The following is a 26,948-nucleotide window of genomic DNA, read 5'->3' on the forward strand; positions in this document are numbered from 1 at the left end:
TGTTTTATGGTGCCCTGATGCACGGGTGGACACGGGAGCTTCGTGGCTGCTCTAAGCACTAGCATCTTGACTTAAAAACAGCTAAGATAGTTCAGGGTTGAGACGAACACCTCCTGTCCACAGAACAAGGCCGACTCTCTGTTAAATTTCCACCTTGCAAGCCACAGTGTGGCTCTTTCCTGGTGGATAAACTGCCCATGCATCATCCCAGAGTCATGTGAAATCTTGTAGGCCACAAAGATACCTTTCAAGCTATTTATTGTGTCAAGAAATTAAACAGTGACCTTCCAGGATCTGAAGGAGTTAATCCACCTCTAGCTCTGATTCAGACTCAATCCCAGGGCCTGCCCCTCATGGCTGTAACTGACAGAGTGTTAGAAGAACAGTGGTGGAATGGGGTGGGAGGTGAGAAGGAGTTTCAAGAAGGAGGGTACATACATATACCTATGGCTGATTCACGTTGATGTATTGCAGAAACCAACACAATATTGTAAAGCAATTATCATCCAATTAAAAAATCAATTAAAATTAAAATAAAAGAACAGTGATGTAGGCACTATGGCTGCCTACTTCTCCCCTTCCTAGCACTTAAAGATGAACTTGCCAGGCAATTTTACTGGAAAGCATTTGACTTTGGGTGAGGGGAGGCACATGCTTTGCTATGTTTAGAAGTCTGACAAAGCCAAGTCTATGTAACCATGAGTGTGTATTTGAAGAATTTATTTTTTCTCAAGTCCATGAGAATTGTAAGTTTCTAATTGGTAGTAAAAGTGATTTTTGTTCCTCAGTTGGACTCCAGCAGTGCGTATTTGCCTGTGGGGTGGTGTTGAGAGTTGTCGGGCAGGGGGTGAGGCAGGACAGGAGGTCACTCTTTCTCCTGAAGTCAGTCCAATGGGTGGAGACCAGCACCTGGGAGCTGATCCCTCCCGACAGCTATTCCTGGAGAGTGTGTGACTGTGGAATCCACTCATTCATTCATTTATTCTGTAAACCCAGATTTCAGACCTGGTCTTCACTTTGCTGTTGTTTTGCTATTTAGTTGCCCAGTCGTGTCCATCTCTTTGCGACCTCATGGACAGCAGCACATCAGGCTTCTCTGTCCTTCACCATCTCCCAGATCTCGCTCATGTCCAATCCAGCCATCTCATCATCTGTTGTCCCCTTCTTCTCCTGCGTTCAATCTTCCCCAGCATCAGGGTCTTTTCCAATGAATCGGCTATTCACATCAGGTGGCCAAAGTATTGGAGCTTCAGCTTCAGCATCTGTACTTCCAATGAATATTCAGAGTTGATTTCCTTTAGGATTGACTGGTTTGATCTCCTTGCTGTCCAAGAGAATCTCAAGAGTCTTTTCCAGCACCACAGTTCAAAAGCATCAATACTTCAGTGCTCAGCCTTCTTTATGGTCCAGCTCTCACATCTGTACATGACTACTGGAAAAACCAAAACTTTGACTATATGGACCTTTGTCAGCAAAGTGATGTCTCTGTTTTTTAATATGCTGTCTAGGTTTGTCTCTGCCCAAATCTGAGTCCTGGATTAGTGCTCACCCATTGGCTATTGCAGAGTCAGGCTTGTTCCTATGATGCTCTAAGTATCCTGTTGGAAAAGAGAGGCACTTCCCAGTGCAGAGAGCACCATGCTGAGGCTTCTTCTGCTTGCTCCTCGGGTTTAACTCCCAGAAGCGAAGCATCAAGCGCTTTATTGAGTGGGACTGGATTTTAGGAGCCATCAGAGCACTGAGCCGCAGGGAATTCCTGCACATGTTGGGATTGCAAGACATCAACCTTGTTTTCTGGGTGCAGAGTTTCAGGATACTCGTTTCCCATTTGTTTTTCAGATAGGAGCATGTGGCTACATTGAAAAATTGGTTCAAAATAGTTGCTGGTTGATCCAAGCATTCAGCCTGGCCTGTACAGTCAAGGGCTACAAAATGCGTGAGTATGAAAAGCAGATTTGGGAACGGAGGGACAGAAGGGAGAGTTCTAATTTAAATATCTATGCCAAAGCCCCTGAAGGAAGGAGATGAAGGGACACCCAACTCAGTCTCTTCAAGGAGCTGTGGGCTGGCGCTGCCAGGCTATCTGTGGTTGGAACACCCCACCCTCAAGATAATCTTTGATCTTCAACAAATGTCCCTTCCCCATCCCCAAGCAGGTCTTTAGCAACTCCCTGAACTTCCTATGTTTATGATGGGAAGGGTCACAGATGCCCACACACACCTGTGGCTGCTGTAGTGGGCATCTTGGTCATCAGAGGAGCTCTACCTGCAGACCCCCCACCCTGAAGCTCAGAGAAACCCCACTGGGTGGAGAGCTGGGAGGAGTAACAGGGTGTCTGCAGTTAGACTCCCTCCCTGCTGGAGGCGGGACTCCGGTTCCCACCCTGTGCCTCTTGTGTCAGAACCCTGGACAGCACCACTGTCCTCTGTTCTCCATGGGGCCTGGAACCTGGTGCTCCCCCACCCTCACCCGGCCCCGCCCTGCCTTCTGGTAGGAGGATGAAGAAGGCACTAGAGCTTGTTCTGATTTGGGGTCAGACGTGCTGTTGGCACCTCTCCTTCCAGTAGACTGTGGCTGCTCTGCTGGCTGCCCTGGGAAGGGCCCATTCCCAGCACATGTCTTGTTTGTGCCGAGATATCCTCTGGCGTTGGGACATACAGATACAGTTTCTCCCTGACCTTTCCTGCTGAGCCCTAGAGTATCCAGAGCTCACTTGTGGTCAGCCTTATGAACTGGTGCTGTTACCAGACTTGAAGTTTGTGCCCTTGACTGCAAATAAATCCACTCACAGGGATTCAGTGCCTTGGAAGTTTGCTTGTATGTCTGTGTGATCGTATCACAGAGCTTATAAAATAACAATGAAAATGGGTATTCAATGTAATTTTTTTCTTTTTCTTTTCCCCTCCCCCAGCTGATGATGACTCCTCCTGTAAACTGCCCAGTGGGGAGGCGGGAATCATTTGGGACAGCATATGCTTTGCCTTCCTGCTGCTGCAGAGAAGAGTGTTCATGAGTTACTATTTCCTGCACGTGGTGGCAGATATAAAAGCCTCGCAGATCCTGGCATCCAGGTGGGTCAGGCTGTGGAATCAAGGGATTTCTCCTAAGAAACCTGCCGGGAAGTGACATTGTACCCGGCCTGCCGTCTGAGCTTGCTTGTAGAACCCACAAGAAATTAAGACACGTTCCTTCCAGGAGAAGTGATCCAAGGCTTTAAGATCTAGAACAGAAGAGTAAAGAGGAAGACTCTGGAGGGAGTTACACCTTACCAGGACTGTGATACCCTCAAAGTTCAAAGACAGACTGGACATTGAGCCCCTCAGTCCAGACCTCAGCCCTGGAGTAGTTCCTTAGGGCCTTCTGAGTCAGAACAGAAGCAGAGACCATGTTGGTCCAGAGTCTAGTGCATCTTCCCCAATCTCTGCCACCTCCATTTTAAGGAGAAACTCCTGAAGATAGAGAAAAACATATTCATCGGTTACCTTCCAGAGTGTAGCTGGAGGAGCCCCTTTCCCTAGGGGAGGCTAGAGGCTGTGTGAGTCTGTCCACAAGGATGGGGCTTCTAGATGGGACTTGGGACCCCCAGCTCCAGCCCAGAGACTCCAGGCAGCAGCGCGCCCCTCCCCCTGCAAATGTTTTCTCTCCCTTAGTAACCGTTGTCAGGGAAAGTGGCCAACACCGATAAAAATGCTCATTCATTCTGTTTCTGGCTTTCCTTTAGAGGGGCTGAGCTTTTCCAGGCCACCATTGTGAAGGCTGTGAAGGCCAGAATCGAGGAGGAGAAAAAGTCCATGGACCAGCTGAAGAGGCAGTAAGGATGCTTCCCTTTCATTTGGGGTTCCCCCGATCCTGTCCCACCAGCTCCTGGCTCCCAGAGAGCCCCAAGCCCTGAGGAAGCCATTTGTGGTGACCTTCACACGTGCCCAGGCGTTTGCTCCGTGTTGACTGACGTGGAAATTGTCCGAAGGAGTATGCAGGGGAGTGGGAGCAAGGGGAAGAGCGGCCATGGGCAAGACCAGTGTCAGTCCTAGTTTAGATGCTTCTTCTCGAGCCCCCAGCAGGTTTCTGAACTCTCTGAATTCCAGTTTCCTGTTTTAGATTAGGACTCAGTTCTGCCTGATCTTGGTAAATATTAAACAAGCTAGTGAATGAGACAGGGTCGTTCCCAGCGACTCTAACTCGGAGAGAAGTCCATCGTGTCTGTGGGTGAAGCGAATGAACATGGGGTTCTTACTTCAGAAGGATCTTTAGAGATAATATAGTCCAGTCTGGGGAGAAGCTGCTGACGCACATAGTAGATGACTTAAAACCCACACTAGCCGGAGCTGGCACTAAAAATACACCCACATTTCCATGTCCAGCTCACGGCCTCCTGTCCCAGCACGCCATCCTGGAGAACTCAAGTAATGGACTAACTCCACCCAGGAGATCTGAGAAGTCTTTTTTGTTTTAAATTAGCTCACTGAAAATAATTATTTTCTTGGAGTGAAATCTCTAGCAGTAAGTGGAACTTCTGTGGAAGGCTAGTGCCTCACATGTTTGGGGCCAGGTTTAAGAGCTGATGGCCATAGAATTCAAAACCTAGCCACTTTCTCCAGGAAAATGGAGAGACTCTGTCAGCCCACCAGGAAAGTTCCCTGAGTTTCTAAGACTAGTTCATTCCATCCTGACCTCATCTCCCAGCTTCTTTCCCTGTGCAAAAAAAAATATTTGTCAGTATGAATCACACTACCCCATGGCATGGTTATTTTCATAATCAAAGATATGAGTTATATAAAATATATATAATGAAAGTACAATATGGTATAGCTACTGCTATTGTTGTTTCTAGCTATCTAAATCAGCTGTAGAGAAATAGCAAATTTGAACCCATATGTAGTATGTGTTCCTAATTTCCCATAAGTGAGACCTCTTAGTATAATTTATATCACTGGATTTTTCCATTTCCTTAAATGAGAAGTCAGAATAAAAAAAAGAATGAAGGCAATGATCATTGCTAAAGACAAACAAATAAATAAAATATTATTTAAGATGCCCAAAGCAGAAATGTCACTTAAATTAGTTTTAAAACTTGGGCCATACATTTAAAATGTTAAGAAACCAAGAAATGAAATGTTTTAGGACTTCCTTGGTGGTCCAGCAGACTTCCACTGCAGGGGCAGGGCAGAGTTTTGATTCCTGATCTGGGAATTAAGATTCCACATGCTGCACAGCGTGGCCAAAAAAAATTTTTTTAATTAAAAAAATAAAAGAAATTATATCATTCAAGAGGACATATGGGGGAGATGAAGTTCAACACTGCAATTTCTGAATAGACTTCCTAAATAAATGACAAAGAGCTACAACACAATATTTTCCCAGATCCAGTAAGAGATTAGATGTGACACACAGGAGAGTTTTGGGGTCTGATAGACTGTTTGAGTGGCAACTTGCTATTTACAAAACAGTTTTTACATTTATACGTCTTTTCACTTGATCTTCACAACTATATGAGGTAGGCAGTATTTTTCTTTTAAAGAAAAATGCAAAACCTGGGAGAATAAAAGAAACAAGGAGACACTTGTTGCTAACAAGCAACCATCCACAAGTCCCAACTGTTGCCACTCCATTCACGATTTTGGCTGTGTGCGTAAAAGTGTAAAGGTAACTGGGTGTAGGCTGTGTGCATAAGTGTGTAGGTAACTGTGGGCGTGTTCTTGGCATTGCTGCTGCTATTTTGTTGTTCAGGATGGACCGCATCAAGGCCAGGCAACAGAAATACAAAAAGGGTAAGGAGAGGATGCTGAGCTTGACCCAGGAGTCGGGGGAAGGCCAAGATCTCCAAAAAGTTTCTGAAGAGGATGACGAGAGTATGTTGAAATATTTCCTTCTTCACTCAAGTACCTTGATGTTGAGTAAAAACATGATATAGGGTAGGGCTGTGAAATAACATTACTATTCATTCTAGTTTTATGTTCCAATTGTAGGTGGAATGTGTTTGTTTCAGAAAGTACATATTTAATAAATCCATGACTTTATGAATAGCACCATATTTAGCAAGATGACCTTAATATAAATTAGCTTCCATTTCACGGACATGTGCTTCTGGAAAAAATAGAATGAGTTGGCTTCATTTGTTCCTTTAGGGAAGATATGTGGTTACTGTTGTCTTTGATTTCTATAAGTTTTATACAAAAATTAAATACATAAGCCCCTGAATAACAGTAGTTAAAATATTCAATTATGATCTGTTCCAGTGAAACTTGAGATGAAATATATATTTATTATATCTAATTATAGATTTGTTACATCCAGTTAAGTTTAAAAGTTCTTAAAGATGCTTGCATGCTTTTCTATTTGAAAGGAATGGAGAAATAATACATGGTATTCTTCCAGTGCATAGTATCTGTTTATCAACAATAAATTGATATTTTCCAACCATGCATTAAAATGATCAAAAGAGATATTTCTGGTTATTGGAATGTACGTATTTTAGCAAATTATTTGCCACTAAATTTTTCTATAATATCTGGGTAGTGCTTCTTTTTGTTAATTCTATGGAAAATTCAATGTGGGATGCATTTTTGACAGACAATCATTTTCTTATAGTTTTTATATGCCCTCAGTCACTAAAAAGAAAGTGAAAATGTGGCATTCTGTTAATAGAATACTGAATATTTACCTTGTGGAATTGACTGCTGAACCACGTAAATGTTCAGTCAGTAGAATTTCTTTTCCTGACCTTGGGTGGTGTACTTTTGCAATATGTCTAGATTTTGACAATTGAGTTGTTAAAGCGTGGTTTTCAAAATTTGTTTTCTCACTTCCTGAGAATTAATATTTGGACATATTTTATTTTAGGAGAAGCAGACAAACAGAAAACCAAGGGCAAAAAAAAGCAGTGGTGGCGGCCTTGGGTTGATCATGCTTCCAGTAGGTTTTTCTCGATCCTCTTACGATTTCATCGATTCTAACCCTTATATCCTTGACCAGAATTCAGGCGTCCCCGTGACCTATGTGTTCCATGCATGGTTTGATGCTTGTGACTTGATAGGAGGGGCAGAGGGGAGAAACACTGTGATCTCTGTGGGTCTCTGAGCATGACAGATGGAATCTTCCAGAGCAGTCAGCCGACTCCCATGTGGCTCACATGTCCCTGAGCACCACCCATGGGCTCAGAGAGGGAAGAGGGGTTGATGGCTTTGTTATCGGATTCTGAGGTCCAGAGCTCTGCTGAGGTGTGTTTGTTCCATGGCTGAAAACCCTTATTGAAAATGCATTTCAGCTCCTCTTGGAACTCTGAATTTAAAGAAAATCATTGTATTTGGAATGTCCATGACCCTCTTTGAAAAGCACTGGGTGTGAATGTGAATGACCTACCCCCCCACCTGCCTCCACCACTCTGCCATTCCAAGAGCATTGATTCCATTTTTGTAAGGGTAGTTGGCAATTTATTAAGCACAAAGATGGGGATACCTTAAGACAGTTACTTTCTCACCCTGCCTCCTCAGTTTCAAAAAAGCTCTAAAACTACCCTCCAAATCCAACACCTGATGTGTGGGTGGTCTCAGAGTCACCAGAGCTTAGACAGGACCCTTCAGAGGAAAGTCAGATGATGGTTTTGGAAAAGCAGAACTCGATAGCCACACAGAGTTGGTGTGTTTCACCCTATCACAGAAAAAAAAAAAAGAATTAGTAATTGCGAAATGCAGCGGCTATGCCTGCTCTGCTTAGCAAAGGATGTAGCACTTACTCTTGGCAATGGCATATTCTAATGGAATGATCCATTTCAGTCTGGCCCACTTTGAATTTGTTAGAGTACTGAATAATTATTCATTATCTTGCAGATTACTCGTAATGTCTGCAGACTTTTATATCTTGTATTGTGTCTTGATTACTGCAGTTTATGTAATCAGACAAGTAATATCACAAGGTCCCTAACGTCAACAGGATGGTGTTCAGAATCAATAGGAAATCAGTCAGAATCCTTTCTCTCACCTAATTCTTACCATCATTTAGATCTGGTTTTGGCCTTTCACCCAAGAAATAATTTCCTAAAATCAGCAAGCCAATTTCAGGAAGCGATATTCAAATTTTGCTCCATATACCTGGATGTAATAAAATGTAATCCCAAATACTGAATTTAGCATTATGGCATGAAAAAAATTCATGAGTTCTAAAGAGTTTCATTTCATCTGCTGCTCAAGTCAAAAGACAAAGATTCAAGCTGGAATTCTGTGTGACCCACTGTCTGCTGGCGTGTCAGTCATGCCAACAGTCTCCTGTGCGGACACTGTGTGCCAGTTTCTATCAAGTCACAAGTAAACTGTGCCAATCTTTCTGTTTTTAAAGGGCCCTTTGCTAGTTTAGAGAGACCTATCCATTTCAAAATGGTGTCATACTGATGTTTTGTCCTTTAACTGGGGGTATATGCCCGCTGTGGTCATCATGAGACTTTCCTTTGCTCGTGTAAACATTGCATTTTGGAAGGAATTGGATATGGTCTTCGGTCACCACCTTATGAGTTGGTTATCCTTGAAAGAACTTCCTCTGAATGTTGTTGACTTTAGAGTTTCTGATTCATTTCACCCTCATTATATCAAGTTCCTGAAGGCTGGGATTACACTACCTGTGCCTCGTTATAAAACTTCCAGTGCAATGATGCCGGGGTATGTGTCATTCATAGTTTGGAATCAGATACTTCTTTTTACAAGCTGGGGAGGAAAGGAAAGGAATTGACGTGTGGCTTATTTTATAGACAATGACGAGTTCCAAAACCTATCTTTAGATTTAGAAGCACTTTATTGAAAGCCCATTTTCCCATCTCTTGAGTCATTGGGCTTTTAAATATTTCTTAGAGGTGCCAAGTGTAAGAATAAGTGTCTTTGGAATACCCTTTGCAAACTCACTGATGATACAATAATGTTGCTGTGTTATTCACATTACTGGTGAGCATCTGCACTCTTAACATGTTCTGTAGGTGACATCCTCCCAGTTCCATGTCTATATGCACACAGACCATCGCATCATTGCTGTTCAATGATACCTTCCATGCTGGTGAGACGCACTTGTTTCCACATCAGTTCTGTACAGCAGAATCGGTGACAAGCCTCACTTTGTTGTCAAATATCTGAAATACAGGACCAAGTCCCTGGTGTTACAGGTGGTGGGATTTTAAAAGCCAGCTGTCAGCATCCATGTCCATGGTACATACACAGACCCAGGCTGGAGGCAGGACCCCTATCAGAACTCACAAACATAAATATAAGAGCTTCTTTACTTATTATTAGCAGATATAGAACTTCAGGAAATATTATCTAAGTTTCATTTCAATGACAATTTATAAAGGAATAGGAGATTTTTAAAACATTTTCTTCCATTTTTAACGTGTTAATGGCACATGTACCATACAAATTGGCAGCATCTTTCAAACAATAAAAATCAATGTACAACTGCTTATGATGAAAACTGACTTCAGTGGCCCCATGAACAAAAGTTCTCGAAGGTATGATTGAATACAGTTGAAGCTATCGTTGATTTTAGAGCCAATAATGAGGGTAAAATGTTCAGTCCTGGAAATCTCGGTGTTTACCAAATGACCACGTGACGTCAAGTCCGTGTGACTTTCCAGCAAATCTCTGAGCTTATCTGAAGCATTACTTTCATGGTCTCCATCTCGGTCCAACGTAATGCTGTGACTTTGGTTCGTTCTTGCTTATTCTTACCTTATGTTGAATTGCATTTATTTCCTCAGGCCTGGGCCCAGTCCTCTGGGCTTGGTTCCTTCTTCAAAATAAACATAACAAATCACAGTGCTTCTGTTCAAGGATATAAGGCCCAATTCATTCATTCTGCATCTTCATGGATGAAGGTCTCAGATATGTCTGAAAACATGGGCAAAATTACTCACTATCATGTTTGGTGATAGCAACTAATTTTCAACAAGCCAAGGTTTCCTGTGACCTTACAGTGGATAAGTCCAGAAGATACCTAAAGACATCACGTGATGTCATCCAAAAGATACCTCAGCATTTGAAAATTCTAATATAACTTGGAAATATGCATATGTTTTACTGCAGTGACAGTGCAGTTCTTGTCGCATCAGAAATGCACATGCTGGGTCTCTTTTCTCTGATAAAATAGTCATCAAACTGATAAAGATTCCATTCTCAAACTTCTTGAGCTCTCTGAACATTTCAGCTCTCTAGACTGTCTCCGTGCTTAAGACACAATATGTCTTTGGAAGGGAAATGCCAGGCAAGGACTATCCATATGGTTTGTGCTTTGTGTCTTGTGGTCAGTACAGTTCTCCTCAAATTTCAGCAAGCAACTGGGGGGCTTCTTGTTGACCAGAAGCCTAACAGTGCTAAACCGTATGGATCTTGTCCTCCTGGCTCCTTCTGTCCTAGCCTATGAGTAGAAAGAGCCAGAGTGTGGTGGTGGTGTTTTTGTGATTGTGCTTTCTTTTTTTTCTTTTCTTTTTTTTTTATGTTATTTGCCCATTTCCTCCTCATGATAATATGTGATATAAAGAAAAACTCTTTTTCAAATGTCTTGGCGGCCTGTGTTATGGCCTGTGTCTGCACAGTATAAAGTGAAGCAGAAGGTGGTGACACGTGACTCCTGGTCCCTAATCATCCCTATTGGCTCTGCCATAGCAATTTGTACCCATTCAGGCAACGCTGAAGCTTCTGCTTCACTTTGAGCTTGTCTGAGGTCCTAAAGTGCTGAACTGTGACATGATGATAGTTTTCAGTCCTCTCGGCCATCTTGGTAACAGAACTAGTTGCTCCAGGCCTGATCTGGTGTATCCGTGTACAATTTCCTGTGAAGAAGGAAGAAAATGCCAGATGAACCCAGCAGCAGCCAGGTCCCCTCCATGGCCTGGACGAGGCCTGGTGCTCCGCAGACCATGTAGCTCATCCCAGAGTGAGGTCTCCTCATCTCCTGTTTCCTCGTCCCCACTGATGCCTTTGAGGGACAGGTTATGTGTCTTTGGGGGGCATTTCATAAATACACCCCAAACTGTCTCATATTTCTTCCAAGAAATAAGTACATATTTTGTTTTACTTAGTGGTCAGGAGTGGAGATTACTATTTGTTTGAAACGGATAGTGAAGAGGAAGAAGAGGAAGAATTAAAAAAGGAAGACGAAGAGCCCCCCCGGAGGTCAGCTTTCCAGGTAACTATGGGGATAAGGACATCACAGCCTTGGTTGGTTGAAGAGGTTTTCTTTCTGACAGACCTTGACCACAGGCCTCAACTTCCTCTGCCGTATTCATGCGTGGTGGCTCCCAGAGGTTCTAGTTCACATCTGAAGTCGCGTGGTTCTCACTGTCCTGTTCTGCCGCTTGCTGTCAGCATTGCAATTGTTACTGCCAGAATTCCTGCAAGGACACTGGTCCAGCCAGCTGTTCATTTGCATAAAAAAAATTTCTGGTGCTCTAAACAAAATTAAGGCTGCCCTGAGTGTACTTCGTTTCAAGCTTTGGATCACTTGAGTGGAGTTCCAGTTCCATAGGAGAAATAGCCGACCATGAAAATAAAATCCTCGCTTTGTTTTGAAAACAGTCATTTTGAATTTTGAAAATCAGTTCCCTTGGTACTTCTAAAGATTTTAGACTGTATTAAAATCATAAAAACCTCCAGCCCAGTTTTGATGTTCTCAACTTAACTGCCTCTCTTTTTCAGAACCTGCCGTATCGTTCTTGGTGACATGAGTCACCAGCCTAGTAGCGTGTGTCCAGCAATTGTATCATCAGTATTTGTTAAAGATGTGGGCTTGTCAGTAGAGTTACATATGGGATGAAAACTCGGTAGATTTCCATTACAAGGGAGCAGACACAGGGCTGTTCTTTCCCCACTGTTAGACTACAAGGCACACAGATGGACATCTGGCCAGTCTCATGATGTCTCCACGAGGCCAGTGTCTGCTTACTGGCCGGGTCTTCCCAAGCTGGCAGCTTACCTCCACCCTGTCTCCCTAGTGAAAGTGAAGAACTGAGTTGTTTGCGGGGACACTTGGCTCTGATGATGCTCTGTCACTTGCCCCATTGCTGCCCGCGTGTGTTTCTTGATGACAGCGTGTGTATGTGTGCAGCTGGCTTGCTCAACACTAATGACTTGTTTATTTTTATTCCAACGCGTTTCCTTCTAATCCTCACTCATCAGGCAGCAGAGGAGAGAGCGGGTCGTCTTCACCATTTTTACAGATTACATGAATGATAAATCATTTTCTTTATTCCTATCCTACAAGCAGGGCACATTTTATTACACATTCAGAGATGAGCACGTTTTAACCCAGTCGGTATAATTGTAGAGCCAAACTCGTACTGATGTCTTATATTAAGTGATCGGTTTTGGGGGGTTTTTTCTACTAATTACTCTTGCTTTGTCCTTCTTTGTAGAGAGCTATTGGGAAGTTTGCATCAGCCATTTTAGCCTTGCCAAAGTCTATCATTAAACTTCCCAAAACTATTCTTCAGTATTTAATCAGAGCTGCAAAGGTATTTGACATTTTACTGATGTGTGGTGTGTGGCCCTCCGCTCCGTAGACCTTTAGATGGGCAGACCCCTGCTGCCCCACATCTGCGTTTTCCCTGTTCTATACATCTTACAATGAAGGAATGAGAAGAATTTAAAATATTGGGCAAATTTTTCCAAAAATCGTCCTGAGAAGCCAAATTCCTTATTATGGTGATCCTTGTTTTTCAGTCAGCATCAGAGCTGATTAAAAAATAGAAAGAGAAAATGCAGATACAAATCTTGTTGTAGTTCTGCCTAAGTCACGTCTCATGTTAAAAGGGTCACCTATGGTTGCATGCATCAGATATGATGTGTCAAAACATGACCATTTCTCAGAAAGCTGGTAAAATTACAAACAGAAAAAAACGACTCGTTTTGCTCCGTCTCCTTTCAGGCTCCCAGTTAAGCCTGCATCTTCCTAAATTGGACTCTTCTGGCATCTTCTGCCCAAGTTCAGTGTCTCTCTTCACTGGCCTGAGCTGCTGTGGACGGTCCACCCAGCCTCCACAGTCCACATTGTCAGAGACACTGCTGAATGAACTGCTCCAGTTATTTGTTAATTCACCCAACACACAACAGAAAGTATCTAGCTACCTCTCCTGTGGTCATTTCATAATTGGAAATCATAAATAGTGACTCACTACTCTTGTGCTTTATAGAAAGCCGCTTCTCCTGCCTTAAACTGGAGCATACATTTACACTAGCAAAATGCTCCACAAGGGTGTGGCTAGCAAGGGAGACCAAGGCTTCTCCCCTTTTACCTGGGGGTCTTATTTAAACGCAGGTTATTTAAATTATATCAGGTCCAGAGGGACCTGAAATTCTAGATTTTTCTCAAGCTCTCAGTTGAACCTAAAAGCTGCTCTGCCTTGCATAGCACAGTCTAGACCCCTGGGTTTCTTCCCTTTTTAAAACGCCAGGTTTCTGAGTTCTAGTTTAATATTCTCTGTTGCTGCTTCCTTGGATTTCTTTTCTTTTCCCCTTTTATGACTGCCTATGTATCTTTCCATTCATGTTTAAGAATTTATATGAAAGATTACAATGTGATTATTCCCCGTCTTAGTTTAAAAAATTATCTTCTTACCAACAACATAAAGTTCTGGATCACAACTGGATTAAAAAACATTTTAGAAAACTTAACCAACTTCGGTTACAGATCTCCACTTCAATAAAGTCCTCTCCTATTTCAAAAAGTAAATGCTTTTTGCGTAAGAAGTTTTCAGTAAAAGGAATCCCATTTCCCTGATATTTAAGATGAAATCACTGAGGGTGAGCTCTGAGATGAAGTTGGGTACAGGCTAGTGGCAGCAGCAGACGGAGAAGTCGATGTCATTTATACACATTTTCGTGTGTTTTTCTACCCAAGATTATTTCTTCATGTGTCTGTTCTCCAGAGATACCCATGACACTGGGTGGTAGTTACCACTGAGACTTCAGAATTGAGACATTTCAGAAAGAAGCTTAATTCAGTGTCTTAACTCAGTAAGAATTGGGATGCTTCCTCTTCCTCCTTCATCATCCAACTTTTCCCAGAAATAGTCTGATCCTCAGTCCAGTGTTCCTGGAGCTGTAAAATATTTGTACTTCCAAACATGGACATGAAGGTCATTTTCCTACAAAGGAGGACTTGTCCTAAGATCCTCCCCTTCCCTCCTTTCTTCAAATACTCATCTCAGCGAGGAAACACCAGCAGGATCAGTCATTGAAGGACCACATGTAGAACCAGGAACACCATTTTAATGAGGCATCATCGGTGTGGCCAGAGCCCTTTCTACAAGATACCTTCATTTCTGTCCTAAACCCTCCCCTGCTCTCTCCTCCCCTCTCTTGTCTCCTAGGAGTTTCATTTTTCTTCAGAGCAAAAGATTGTACACGTAGTACACTCACAAATCCTGAATCACTTTCTTATTTTCCACTTTGGCATTTTTGCATTATCCAAAAGCAATATTGTAATAACACTATTTTAAGGAAATGTCACAGTATGTATTTCTTAAGCCTGAAAATTTCTTTCATTTAGCAGTTCAGATTCTTTTAAAGAATCAATATTTTGCTGAAGCAAGTTTGCCTATTAACGACCTAAACCTCAGAGATATTCTTAATAGAATCTCCAGTTAACATGCTCAATAAACATCAACCATAAATTCCTTTTTCTGGTGCTTATGCTTCAAATTGCAATTTGCTTTTCCTTTTCAAAATATGTTTCTGGCATAAACTAGGATAACTTTTTTGACTCCTGGGTTTATTATTCAGAAACTATACAGATCTTGTATGTGTGTGAATTGCCCGTAAGATTCAGATTTCTACCTGTGAGGAAATGCTCTGACCTAGTAACCCACCACCTTTACATTTCCATGGATGGAAAAGTTAAACTCCCCTTCACTTCTATGATGCCAGTGGTTTGTTTACACTGTGTTTTTCAAGGATTTCAGAAATCTGAAAGTATTATAGAATAAAATGAAAGTGTTGGGGTTTACAAGTGCCCCTCCTCCTTTATCTTCATGATAGAAACCCAGCTTCCCTGAGACCAGCTGTGTTCGTGGGTGCACGTTGAGCATGCTGCCCGGCTTCATGGTTGTGGATGGCTGACTTTGCGTTCCAGGGTTTTCTTTGTGTTCCTTCTGCATGACTTGGGACACTGTTGGTGGGCGGGACATTCAAAATTGCTCTGTTGTGGTTACTGGTTGTCATGTATTAATGCAACTGTTTTCAGCTCTTGAATGAAAATGACAGAAGGTGACCTAAAGCTCCCCTGTTCTCCTTCCACCCATTCTGGAATAACCTCTTAACCTTCACAGCACAGTATCTTTCCTCTCCAAATACTGATCAATCTACAAAGCTCTTTCTCAAGTTGTTGGTAATAGTTGTTACTCACAAGAGAGAGTATCAAACATGCAAAAGTAATTTCCCAAAGTAAATGAACAAAAGATGTTTCGGTCTTGACTCAAACTTTATATGTGTCGGGAGAAAATGAATGACACTTAGCCAGCCTTCTAGCTTATGCCTAGTATGTGTCACACAAGGGAATCAGGAGCTAAGTGTCAGAGATATAGTAGGATGGGAGGATGGGGGAGAAGTGGGCATTCGTGGTTCTAGAGAATCTCATGATTGTCTGATACTGAACAAAATACATGCCTATAACATCTATTTTCACATTTTATTTCATGGCCAGTGAGCACTGGTCAGCTCAGTATATTGAGAGGTGTAAGACAGGGAGGTTTAATTCATGTTGAGAGAAAAAAAATATATATTTCTGAAAGTCAGGAAGCTTGGTGTTGGTCCCTTTTTCTTTAATTCAATTTATTAAAAGTTCAGAAAATAATGAAACTTTCTCCCTTCAGTTTGTTTATCAAGCCTGGATTACTGACCCTAAAACAGCACTCCGACAGAGGCGCAAAGAGAAAAAAAGATCTGCAAGAGAAGAACAGAAAAGAAGGAGAAAAGAATCCGGGGAGGGTGAGTGATGGAGAGGGCTTGCAGCTGACAGGCATCGGACCAGGGACAAGCTTGGGAGGAATGAAATTTTTAATGTCTAAAGAACACAAAGGCTTTTACTTGCCCTTTCTCAGGTCTTGGAATAAATTAAAACATGAATTTATGTTGAGGTACATCTAATAAAATGCGAAGAGAGATAGAAGCAAAATAACCCCAAAGAAAGTAGAAGCAAAATAATAATTTTTAGGTGGCTATTAAGTCGTCAAAAAGACATAGAAGACGACCTAATCATTAAGTGAAAAGCTGTTCTTGGAAAATAAGAAAGATGAACCTTTAGAAATTTGATCAAGAAAAAAAAGGGAAAGAACACTTAAAGAGCAGTCAAGGGCCAAAAATGGAACATATGTACCACTGCTGTATTCAACACTATCAATTCATTCAAAAACATATGATAGAAACATGTTTCTAAGGGGAGGAAATGACAACAAACACACCAAAACAAAGTTAAAAAGCAAGTGGGGAGCTCAGGGAAAATGTTTTTATTATGTATCAGACTAAAGATCAGTGTTCTGGCTATATTAAGAACTTCTGAGAGTCAGCAAAAGAAAAATTTAGCCCAATGAATGAATGGGTATGAAAAGTAATTCAAGATCAGAAAATAGAAACAGCCAAAAGGAACTCAGTTTCACTAAGTAGCTCAATATGAGAAATGTAAACTAAATATTTTGACATTCTGTTTTTTTAATCGATTGGATTAGCAAGAATGTAAACATAGCTCTGGAGCTAGAGGAGGCGTCTGTGCTCTGTTTGGAGCTAGAGGAGGCGTCCGTGTCTGTGGTATTGTAAACAGCACCTCCACTTTGGAGAGCAGATGTCAATCGGAAAATTTAAGTGTGTGTCTCCTACTGGGGATCCCTCCCACCTCCAGGTGTGTGGCTTCACATGAGTCAATATTTGCACATAAGCACAAATACACGTGGGCTTCCCTGGCAGCTCAGCTGGTAAAGAATCCATTTGCAATGCGGGAGACCTGGGTTTGATCCCTGGGTTGGGAAGATCCCCTGGAGAAGGGAATGGCTACCCTCTCCAGTATTCTTGCCTGCAGAATTCCATGGACAGAGGACCCTAGTGGGCTACAGTCCATGGGGACACGACTGAGCGACTTTCACTTTTTTCACATTCACAAGCACATGTGTCTAACAATATTCATCAAACATTATCACTAACGAAAATTTGGAATATCCTAAATGTCCACGTAAAGAAGAACCAAATAAATTATGTGACCAGTATATTACGGCATACTATTTAGGAGGTTAAAAAGCAAAATGAATTACTTTGAACTGCCATGGAGAACAATTCCTGACATACTGTTAAGTGAAAAGCATGCTGGCATGCACATTATGAAACCACTTACGAAACGAAACCGAAGTGCCTCCAGACAATGTTTTGCGTTTTTAATGGATGCATGTAATCGTGTATAAATGCACAAGGAAAAGACTGGGAAGAAAACTTAGCCAGTTAATTGCTGTGGTGACTTCTGGCAGAAGAGGTGGGGAGGCTGAGAGTAAGGGGTAGGATTAAAGAAACCTTCAGGCTTGTTATATTTTAATTCTTTACAAAGGAAATGTGTATATTGATTCTTTGTGAAATTAAAAATGTATTCAAACAAGAAAAGAAAAGGAAAACATAACTTCTAATGGAGCTCTAATGGCAAAGCTGTTCTCTTTTTTGACCGTTCTGCTCCCTGCTGCCTCCTGTAGCTTTCATTTTATTTTACTTGATTGGTTTAAAAAGGCAAAATTAAGACACTGAGGATGTAGCAAGTCAAGCAGTAAGGAAGCGGATGCAGTATAGCCTGGAAAGCTACCCTAAGGCACCAAATCTTTGCAGGGGTTGTGTTCTCTTCAACCCCTTTCCTGGGTATACATACCTGTGGGCAGGTACTGTTTCCTTTGATTCAAAAGTGAGTCCATGCTGCACAGGCTCTCCTGTATGTTCATTAGCAATGTATCATGAACACTTCTCCAATTAAGTATTTATAAAACTATATCATCATTTTTTAATAGCTGCAAAATATTCTGTAAATGGATATGCATAATTTATCCAACTCCTCCATCGCTAATGGATATAAGATTTGCTTCCAAATTTTTGCCACAATAAATAACACTATCAAGGATTTCCTCACACAAAAATTCATATGTAGTCATGTGTGTGTGTGTTTAAATGCATGGCAAAAGCAGGAAGAACACACACTTTCCCCAAAATAGATGATCAGAAGTGGAATTTCTGGGTTAAAGTGGGTGCTTTTTTTTTTACTTTAATAAATATTTTCCCAAGAGATTTTAGAAATTTAAACTCCTCTGTATGAGGTGTAGGAATGTCTATTTCCCTGGAGCTTTGTCCTGTGGGCTGTTACTACTCTTTTTATCGTGTGTCTTTTCAAGGATGACAAACAGCTTTTGTTTTCATTTGAATTTTCCTAACCAATAAAGTTGAATATTTTTTATTTCATATTTTCTTGGTTTTTGTGGGGGGCAGGGGTGGCTTCCTTGGTGGCTCAGATGGTAAAGAATCTGCCTGCAATGCAGGAGACCTGAGTTCAATCCCTGGGTCGGGAGGATCCCCTGGAGAAGGAAATGGCGACCCACTCCAGTATTCTTGCCTGGAGAATTCCATGGACTAATGAAACTAATAAGGTTGAACATTTTATTTCAAATTTTCTTGGTAAATATTAAAATGAAAAAAAATTGAATACAAAAGTAAATAAATTTTACTTTCAAATCCAAGATTTAAACATTTTTATCACATTTCATAATATTCTATTGGATTGTCTTTATTAATCTAGGAGATACTTACATTAGGAATATTATCCTTTTGTAGTGTTACAAGTATCTTTTTTTCCAACCCAGTGCTTATCTTTTAGTTCATGGTGTACGTTTTCTAAGTAATGTTTAATTTTTTTCTGATGTCAAGTAGGTCTCTCAAGTAGGTTTCTTTTTGGAATTTCTGTATTTTCATCTTGCTTAAGAAAGTCTCCCCCCCAGGTGTTATGCATATGTTTTCTTGTATTTTCCTCTTAATTTTATTTACCTTTTGAATTTTTATTATTCTTTGAAGCAGAGATCTATTATGCTAAGCCTGTTTGGTAAATGAATCTTTCTTTTTCTATTAATTTAAATGCTCCTTTTGACAGTGTTAATCTCCCATTTAGTCTTAGGTATGTTTCTGGGTTCTGTATTTTGATCCTCAAGGTGTTCAAAATTACAACCTCATAGTTTTTAACAGCAGTCAGCACACTTTTTCTATAAAGGGCTGGATAGTAAATATGATAAGCTTTGCACTGTAGATTCCTGCTGCAACTCACCCTGCCTTCTTGAGCAGATTTGGATGGTATGTCCCCAAGTGGGCATGGCTATGTTCCACCAAAATTTGAATTTTATATAATTTTCATATGCATAAAATATTCTTCTTCTTCAGACTTTTTTTCAACTATTGAAAATACAAAAACCACTCTCAACTCACAGGCCATTAAACAACAGGAAGCAGGAAAGATTTGACCAAACAATTTGGTTTACCATCCCCAACTCCACAATACTCATTCTGAAGTCAAGTGAGGAGAATCTGAAAGCTCAGAATTCTGACAACTCTTCTCTGGGAGCTCTTCAAATAGGCGGAACGTCCCAGATTTCATTATAAAATTCCTCTCAGTCCAGAGGTGTAGCATCAGTGTTAATTTACCCTGAAAGGATGTAACTCATGTTTCTTGGACACTCTTGGCAGGTCCTGTGGAGTGGGAAGACCGGGAGGATGAGCCAGTCAAAAAGAAGTCTGATGGACCAGGTAACAAAGTGAAGATGCCCATCAGCAGGGGAGGTGGGGGCGGGGGCTGGGAGTGGGACTATGTTTCTTGCCCAGATGGTGCGTGAGGAAGGCTGCCTGGAAACAGTGAATTAAATCCTGTTTCTGGACTGTGACTCAATAATCAGCATCCCTTGAAATCGCATCTCTCGTGAAATTGCATCTCTAGTGAAATTGCAAAGGGACTCTGAAAATGAGACCTACCTTTGCATTGTGGGATGAGATGTCAGATTAGAGTCCATGTGTGAAGTCCTTTACCCAAATGCCTATGAAAGGGAGTTTGGAACAAATTATAAATGTCCCAGGGAAACCATCAGCATGGAGGCCCCCCAAAATATTGGCATTTAGAAGTCATGGAAAAGGAGTGAAGTGAGAGGTAGTTTCAGTCCCTGGGTGGGGAAGATCCCCTGGAGGAGGAAATGGCAACCCACTCCAGTATTCTTGCCTGGACAATCCCATGGACAGAAGCACCTGCAGGCTACAGTCCACGGGGTTGCACAGAGTCGTACACAACTGAAGCGACTGAGCACGCATGAGTGGTAAGTACACTGGGAAATGAGCAGCCTCCAGGGCTTGGGCTGACTCCTCCTTTCAGCGAAGAAACCTGAATCCCAGTGCATCTGCTTAGGACTCCACACTGTCAGGGACAGAGCTCACATCTTCTGAGCCCCAGCCCAGGCCCAGTGGCATGTGGGCTTCACCAAGCCTGAGACTGGGGGGAACATTTCTGCATCAGAAAAAAAAAAAAAAGAGGAGAAACAAAACCCTCTGAATGCAGTGAACCCACATGCCTCTCTGGCTCCACAGACACGTGGCTTCCTCTGCCTCAGGGCTGGCAGTCCTGGGTGCACCACTTACCCACAGGCAAGGTGTTCAGGCTCTTTTGTGCTGGACACAAATACATCCATGGATGCCATCTGTTGACACAAAACGAGACTTCCCAAAGGCTCTCCAAGCCCTCAGAGGCACGGTCCTTGAAGCGGGCCTCCACGTCCAGACGATCGTCTTGCTGTCTGTGGGGCAACACCCTGTTATTCCTTCAAACCTTTTCCTGGTAACAGTGCCCCTGCTTCAAGTACCTTGTCTCCTTTGCCATAAGCTTTACACACATTAGCTTGTTCAACTCCCTCAAAGCCCTCTTCCCCACTTAACACAGAAAGAAACCAAGGCAGAGAAAAACTAGCCAAGTTTCCCAAATCTACATGACCACTCGGGGGTAGAGATGAGCGTCGGAGGTGAGCTGGTCACACGCAGCTCCCCAGGTGGGTCCCAGACACAGCCAAGAGGAGGGAGGTGGCCCAGGGTCAGTGGGCATCTCAGGGCTCCTATGGTTTGGAGAGGACTGACCACACAGAATTTTATAGTAAGCATAGCTTGGTGTCATTAAATACATGTGAGGAAGATGATACAGGGGTTTGGATAGAGTCTTAGTGTGTAGACTGAATTCTGTACGAAATACCTTTGAAAGGTGTTCAACTACAGTTCAGCTGTAGTGGGAAACATCAGAGTCTTACTGAACAAACAGAACAAGAAAAGCATTAAAGGAGCCAATTACTTGGATAGATTCAGACTGTTTCTGGCCAGTAGCAAATACCCTTGAATGCAGGCTGTACTTCTAATTAGACCTGGTGTCTCTATATGGACCTGTTTCGACTGAAGCTTTGACCTGCCAGAGTCCAGCTCCAGCAGCCAGGGATTCAACTTGAAGGGGTGGGCGGTGTCTGCGAGAAACTGAGGCAGCTTCTCATTTTTCTTGGACTGCCTGTTTATTTCAAGCTTATGATTCTCTTTTATACTTTTATAAAAGCATTAGGTCAGAGGTTTGATATTTTCAGTTCCCACTGACCCAGATTTGTTGTCTCCATAAATCATTGTTGCCCCTCAAAAGGAGTTCCTGCCTCAGCAATTCGCTTATCTACTTCTTCTCATGTGTCCTTGTGAATACCCTGTAACTCATGCTAATGTCTGGGCTGCATACCACACTCCTCAGTTTATTTCTTATCTTTCTAAGTCCTGTTTGCCTGTAGTATCCTAAGCTCACTATTTCTTAGAAAGGGCTTCTAGCTAATAATATCTCTAAAGTCCCTAATTTCTATAAGCTATAGTAGAATATGCTAACATTACAGCAATCCTTATATCTTTAGCTTCTATTTTAATTATTCCTAAGCCCTAAATTCAGCAAACTCCTTTGCTATAAACACTTTTCTCACAAATGGGCTTCAGATAGCAGTCCCTCCCATGGCCTCAAGCTGGGGCCTGTGTGCTCACCCTGGAACACTTTTTTGTAAAAGTCCTTAAACAAATGTCAGTGATTAACTTTATGAATTATTCTTTGAGCACAGCTGCAGAAGGCTTTATGCCTTCTTACGCTCCTCTCAAAAACAATAAGCACCTTAATATTCTCTTCAGTCAACTCAGCCGAGAAAAGGAAAAAACAAGTCAGAATCACAAAGCCTAACTCCTTCATTCTGGGTCCGTGCCTACGGAACAAAGGGTGGGGGTGTAGGGCCATGCCTCCATTTTGTCAGTAACGCCTAATGCAGCTCCCAACGTTGACCAAAGGTTAACAGTTCTATCCGAGTTTGGTTTGGGTGCTGCCACTGCAGGTGTGGAAAACCCTGCCCACCACTTCCATGCCTGTGCACACCAGTGCCTCCCGTCCCCAGCACGGCCCTGTCTCTCCATGTCAGGGTCAAGGACAAAACCAGGCAGGGCTGCCTTTGATAAAACACCACTGCTCCACACACAGCACCATGACAGGGTGCAATGTCCCTTTAAATCAAGTTCTCTTCTTCCTCCTAGACAACATCATCAAGAGGATCTTTAATATTTTGAAGTTCACCTGGGTCCTGTTTCTGGCAACCGTGGACAGTTTCACAACGTGGCTCAACTCCATCTCCAGGGAGCACCTCGACATCTCCACTGTCCTGAGGATCGAGCGCTGCATGCTGACCAGAGAGATCAAGAAGGTAGCCCTGCTCGAGACCCTGCTTCGCTTCTGCCCGAGTCACAAAAGTTCTAAAAGCCAGGGTCCAGACCTCCACAGAGGCTCAGACAAAATCCTTCCTCTCCAGTCTTTGCATAACCCCTCTGCTTTTTTGGTATATTTCAGTATTTTCCACGCTCAGAATGATAATATACACACCACACACACACACACACACACACTCAGAGTCCTAGGATCTTGGCCAGCATGTTCACTCTGTCACCTCTCGTCACCACGGTTCCCAGCTGCACTGATTCTGTTGTATCTCATAAAGGATCATGCGCTTTAGTCTGGGAAGTTTGGCCTGAAACTTCTCATAGGGAAAATTAGGAATATACACATTTGGAGGCTCAGAAGGTAAAGAACCTGCCTGCAACTTAGGAGACCCAGGTTCAATCCCTGGGTCCGGAAGATCCCCGGAGAAGGGAATGGCAACCCACTCCAATATTCTTGCCTGGGAAATCCCATGGACCGAAGAGCCTGATGGGCTACAGTCCATGGGCTGGTAAAGAGTCAGACATGACTGAGTGACTAAGACAAAACATAGGCATAGATGGTTTCTAGGTTACATTTGAAAAAAAAGTTCACGGCTGGAAAGGTTACTCTCACTTAGCAAAATTATCAACATATGAAAAGGGATTCCTTTTTAATTTTTTAATTTTATTTTTTGAGATGTGGGTGGCATATACCATTTTATTCATTTCAGGCTTACAGTATAATAACTTGGTATTTATGTATATTGTAAAATGATAACCACAGTAGATCTAGTTAACTTCTATCACTGCACCTGTTATAAATTTTATTGTGAAGAAGACTTTGAAGATCTATTCTCTTAATAACTTTTCAATACGCAATACAGTATCGTTAACTCTAGTCACCATTGCATCCCCATGGTTTATTTATTTCATAACTGCAAGTTGTACATTTGACCATCTTCAGCCTTAAACTAGGAGGGGTTCCCTGTTCAGCATGACCCAGTAGCATCTGGCACCATTAATTCAGTGAGTTGACGTCAATCCTCAGCTTGACTAACTTGGCTTTTCATCCTGCTCAAGGTGTGTGTGATGGCGGAGGGCTGTCCGTACTGAGAAGCGCTGACGTCTGCACAGGGCTGTGACAGTGTCTCCCTCTCCACAGGGCAACGTCCCAACCCGGGAGAGCATCCACATGTACTACCAGAACCACATCATGAACCTGTCCAGGGAGTCGGGACTGGACACCATCGACGAGCACGCTGGCACTGCTGCAGGTGCCCAGACCGCCCACAGGATGGACAGCTTGGATTCCCATGACAGCATCTCCAGGTAGGGCACGTGCTCCACAGTGGTGCTGCTTTCCACAGGGATGACAGAGGTGAGAGGTGATGGGAGAGGTGCAAGCTAATCAGAACCTTGGGAGTGCCCAGCTGCTCTGGGCTGTCTCCGTGGGCATGGCCCAGCAGAGCATCGCTGCCCCTGGTCCAAGCAGAGAGAAGCAGATATCAGTCATAAATTATTAGAAAGACCCATGTGACCCACGGGCCCAGGACTGGGATTTCCAAGCTGGAGTTAAGTCAGATGAGCCTCCTGACACAAAATGAGTAACTGTATCGAGAACTTCATCTTCAATGCCTTTAAAACGCTGTTCCACAAAGTATCTTCTGTTCTAGAGTCTTCTGCCACCTGTTGCTCTCCATCTTCTTTCAGAAATTTTACTGTATGATTAGGAATCGTAAAAATTTGAGAAGTGGTTCTGTGGGCCCCACCTTCCGAGTTGTGTGGTCACACCCCTGCTTCACACGGGCCCCTACACTGACCCTTCCCCGGGGCTGCACTGTGTGGGGGTTTCCTCACTTCTTCCTTAACAGACCCTTTGAGATGTACTGTTATCATCCCCATTTGACAGGGATGTGAACTTCTTATGACAGTGCGTGAGGCTGCAGACTAGTTCCCAAAGGGGAAAATCACACATAATTACACATTTTTCCCCATAGAACTTCAGGCGTTTCACAGGCTTCCTGAATTTTACGCATGAGCCTGGCTTAAGAATAGTGGCTCCAGAACCAAATTCTCAACCCAGTGAATCAAACAGAAAATTAGAACGTGAACTGAAAATCAGTTGTTCATAAAATAAACATACATGATTCCTGGATTAGTAACTTTCAGCTGTGTAACAACTGATAATATGGTTAGTTAAGAAAGTGAGTAAATATTGTAAACCACAACTTTAGGAGGGATAAGAGGAAAAAGAAAACAAAGACTGGCTAAAACAAAATCAAGTAACTGCCTTTAAATCTGATCCAAGATGACAAATCTGCCCCCATAGTCAAAACCTGTGAGGTGGGAGATATTAAAATTCATTGATTGCCTTTTAACAAAGACTGTCAAAATACTCCAACATTTTTAAATGGTCAATCCATCAACAAACTTACTAATAGAAAACCAACACCTTTAAAATTATTTTTAATGTCCTTTTACTCATTATTTGTAATGTGAAGAAAAGGGAGACACAATATTGGTCATTTATGCCCTTAGTAAGGGAGTGAACATATTTTCCTTCTTCTTAAAGGCCAAGGAAAACTTCCATTTTTTTGTTGTTGTTGTTTAGGAAACTTTCAAATCTCCAAACAATTGTGTGTCTGCAACAGAGTCCATAGGAAGCCACGCTGATTTCTGACGAAGCAGTGGTCTTTTCTGGGAGGGACCCCGGTGTGGGCATTTGCCGTCAGCACACCTATGCCCTGGGGCAGGTAGCATCACCCCCGTCAGGGGTGCGGGGACCCACACGCTCTATGTGGCCCAGCCCCTTAAGGACCCAACCTGCAAGGAGTTGTCCCACCTGCCCCATCTCACCCACTTTTCCCTTCAGCAGACAGTAGAGTAGGAACCTAACAAATGTGCTTATGTTCCGTTTGACTTACTGGAACAGTCACGATTTCTTTCAAATCCAGATGTATGAAATCAGATATCCTCTACTTTCCCAGAAAATAAAGTTCCTTCAGGAAACATTGGTGACATTCCAAGGAACATTCCTAGATACATGCAGAGTGTTTATTATTTGAAGTGTGTGCTGTGTGCCCCTGGGATGGCTCCAATGACCTGAGGACATCAGTTAGATTTGTCACTTGTTTTTGTAAAGCTCCTGCTCATCCCTTTCAGTTTTAAAACTGTCCTGGCTTGGACGACAAGCTAATCCACTGCAAATAACCCAGTAGTGTGGGGTCTGAGGGCGGGCTGCGTGGTGGCAGAAATCACCCAAGAATTAACAAGGTAAAGAGGACTTTGTGGTCAGAGCATTGATTCCACACAGAAAATCGGGCAGGTCAGGGTGCACAGCCTCTTTCTGCTGCAAACTCCTCAAAGGCTGGGGGATCCACCTCTGAAAATATGAAACAGTACGGAAGCTCAAAGATCTAGTTCCCTTATCTCATAAATGATGAGACTGAGACCCAGAAGAAGGGGAAGGGATTTATCTAAACCCCGGCAGGTAATCAATGTCCAATGAGTTTCTAGTTCATCTCACCATTATCTCTTTTTATTCAGGATGAGTTGACATCAAAAGGAGTTAGGGTTGTTCTTTAAAATCCTTATTAGAGACCGTTTGGTTGCTCACCTTGTCCCCTCCCTCTCCCATTGCTGGGTCCTGTCTTGGCCATGTGGCTGTGACATGCAGTCAGGGTGTTCCCCCGCAGAGCACTTGGGCGTGGGGGCTGCTATGGCTCTGAGAACCTGAAAGCCCTTTAACAGTTCCATGAGCACCTCAAATTCCCCATCCTCAAAGGGGACCCCAGAGGTCACTCCCTCATATTGAATGGTTTCCATTTCTTCCCCCACAGTCACTGACTAAGGGCACCTACTGTGTGGCCGGCACACAATAGGTCCCCTGGTGCAGTCACTAGAGGCTGATGTTCATCCAGTAAATCAGCTGTCTGTAACACGAAAGGTCAGCTGGGTCACTCGCTCTCAGGCTGGAAGCCAGTGCCCCAGGAGCCTCCATGTCAACAGCTTCAGGGGGTGTTCCTCTCTGGGGTTAAACTCCACATGTGAACTGCAATCATGCCTCCATCTGAGCTGTTGGCTGCTACTGGGATCACCCAGTAGCAGCTCAGCCCTGAATCTGCCTCAGTTTCCTCCCTGAGTGTCGAGTGACAGGTGCTGAGGATTCAGCCAGTGGGATCTCACCCTGCTGA

The 26,948-nt window shown here is 42.8% G+C and overlaps 1 protein-coding gene across 5 annotated transcripts in view; it reads left to right on the plus strand.

The window, feature by feature from the left end:
• The window catches only part of PIEZO2 (piezo-type mechanosensitive ion channel component 2), a 253,432-nt gene that overhangs the window by 201,920 nt on the left and 24,564 nt on the right, over positions 1-26,948 (plus strand). For 3 of the 5 annotated variants that reach the window (XR_826962.1, XM_010859074.1, XM_010859076.1), the window contains exons 27-36: positions 1,840-1,936; positions 2,913-3,072; positions 3,723-3,812; positions 5,729-5,850; positions 6,842-6,913; positions 11,055-11,161; positions 15,843-15,957; positions 19,717-19,776; positions 22,579-22,763; positions 23,918-24,084. Coding sequence is in view for 4 of the 5 variants with exons in the window: in XM_010859074.1 (XP_010857376.1) it covers positions 1,840-1,936; positions 2,913-3,072; positions 3,723-3,812; positions 5,729-5,850; positions 6,842-6,913; positions 11,055-11,161; positions 15,843-15,957; positions 19,717-19,776; positions 22,579-22,763; positions 23,918-24,084 (1,175 nt within the window). In the remaining variant the exon portion in view is untranslated. The remainder of the gene's footprint in view (positions 1-1,839; positions 1,937-2,912; positions 3,073-3,722; positions 3,813-5,728; positions 5,851-6,841; positions 6,914-11,054; positions 11,162-15,842; positions 15,958-19,716; positions 19,777-22,578; positions 22,764-23,917; positions 24,085-26,948) is intronic. The other 2 variants (XM_010859075.1, XM_010859077.1) reach the window with 1 other exon arrangement.

This window comes from Bison bison, unplaced genomic scaffold, assembly GCF_000754665.1.
Source record: "Bison bison bison isolate TAMUID 2011002044 unplaced genomic scaffold, Bison_UMD1.0 scf7180017864453, whole genome shotgun sequence".
Lineage (NCBI taxonomy): Eukaryota > Metazoa > Chordata > Mammalia > Artiodactyla > Bovidae > Bison > Bison bison.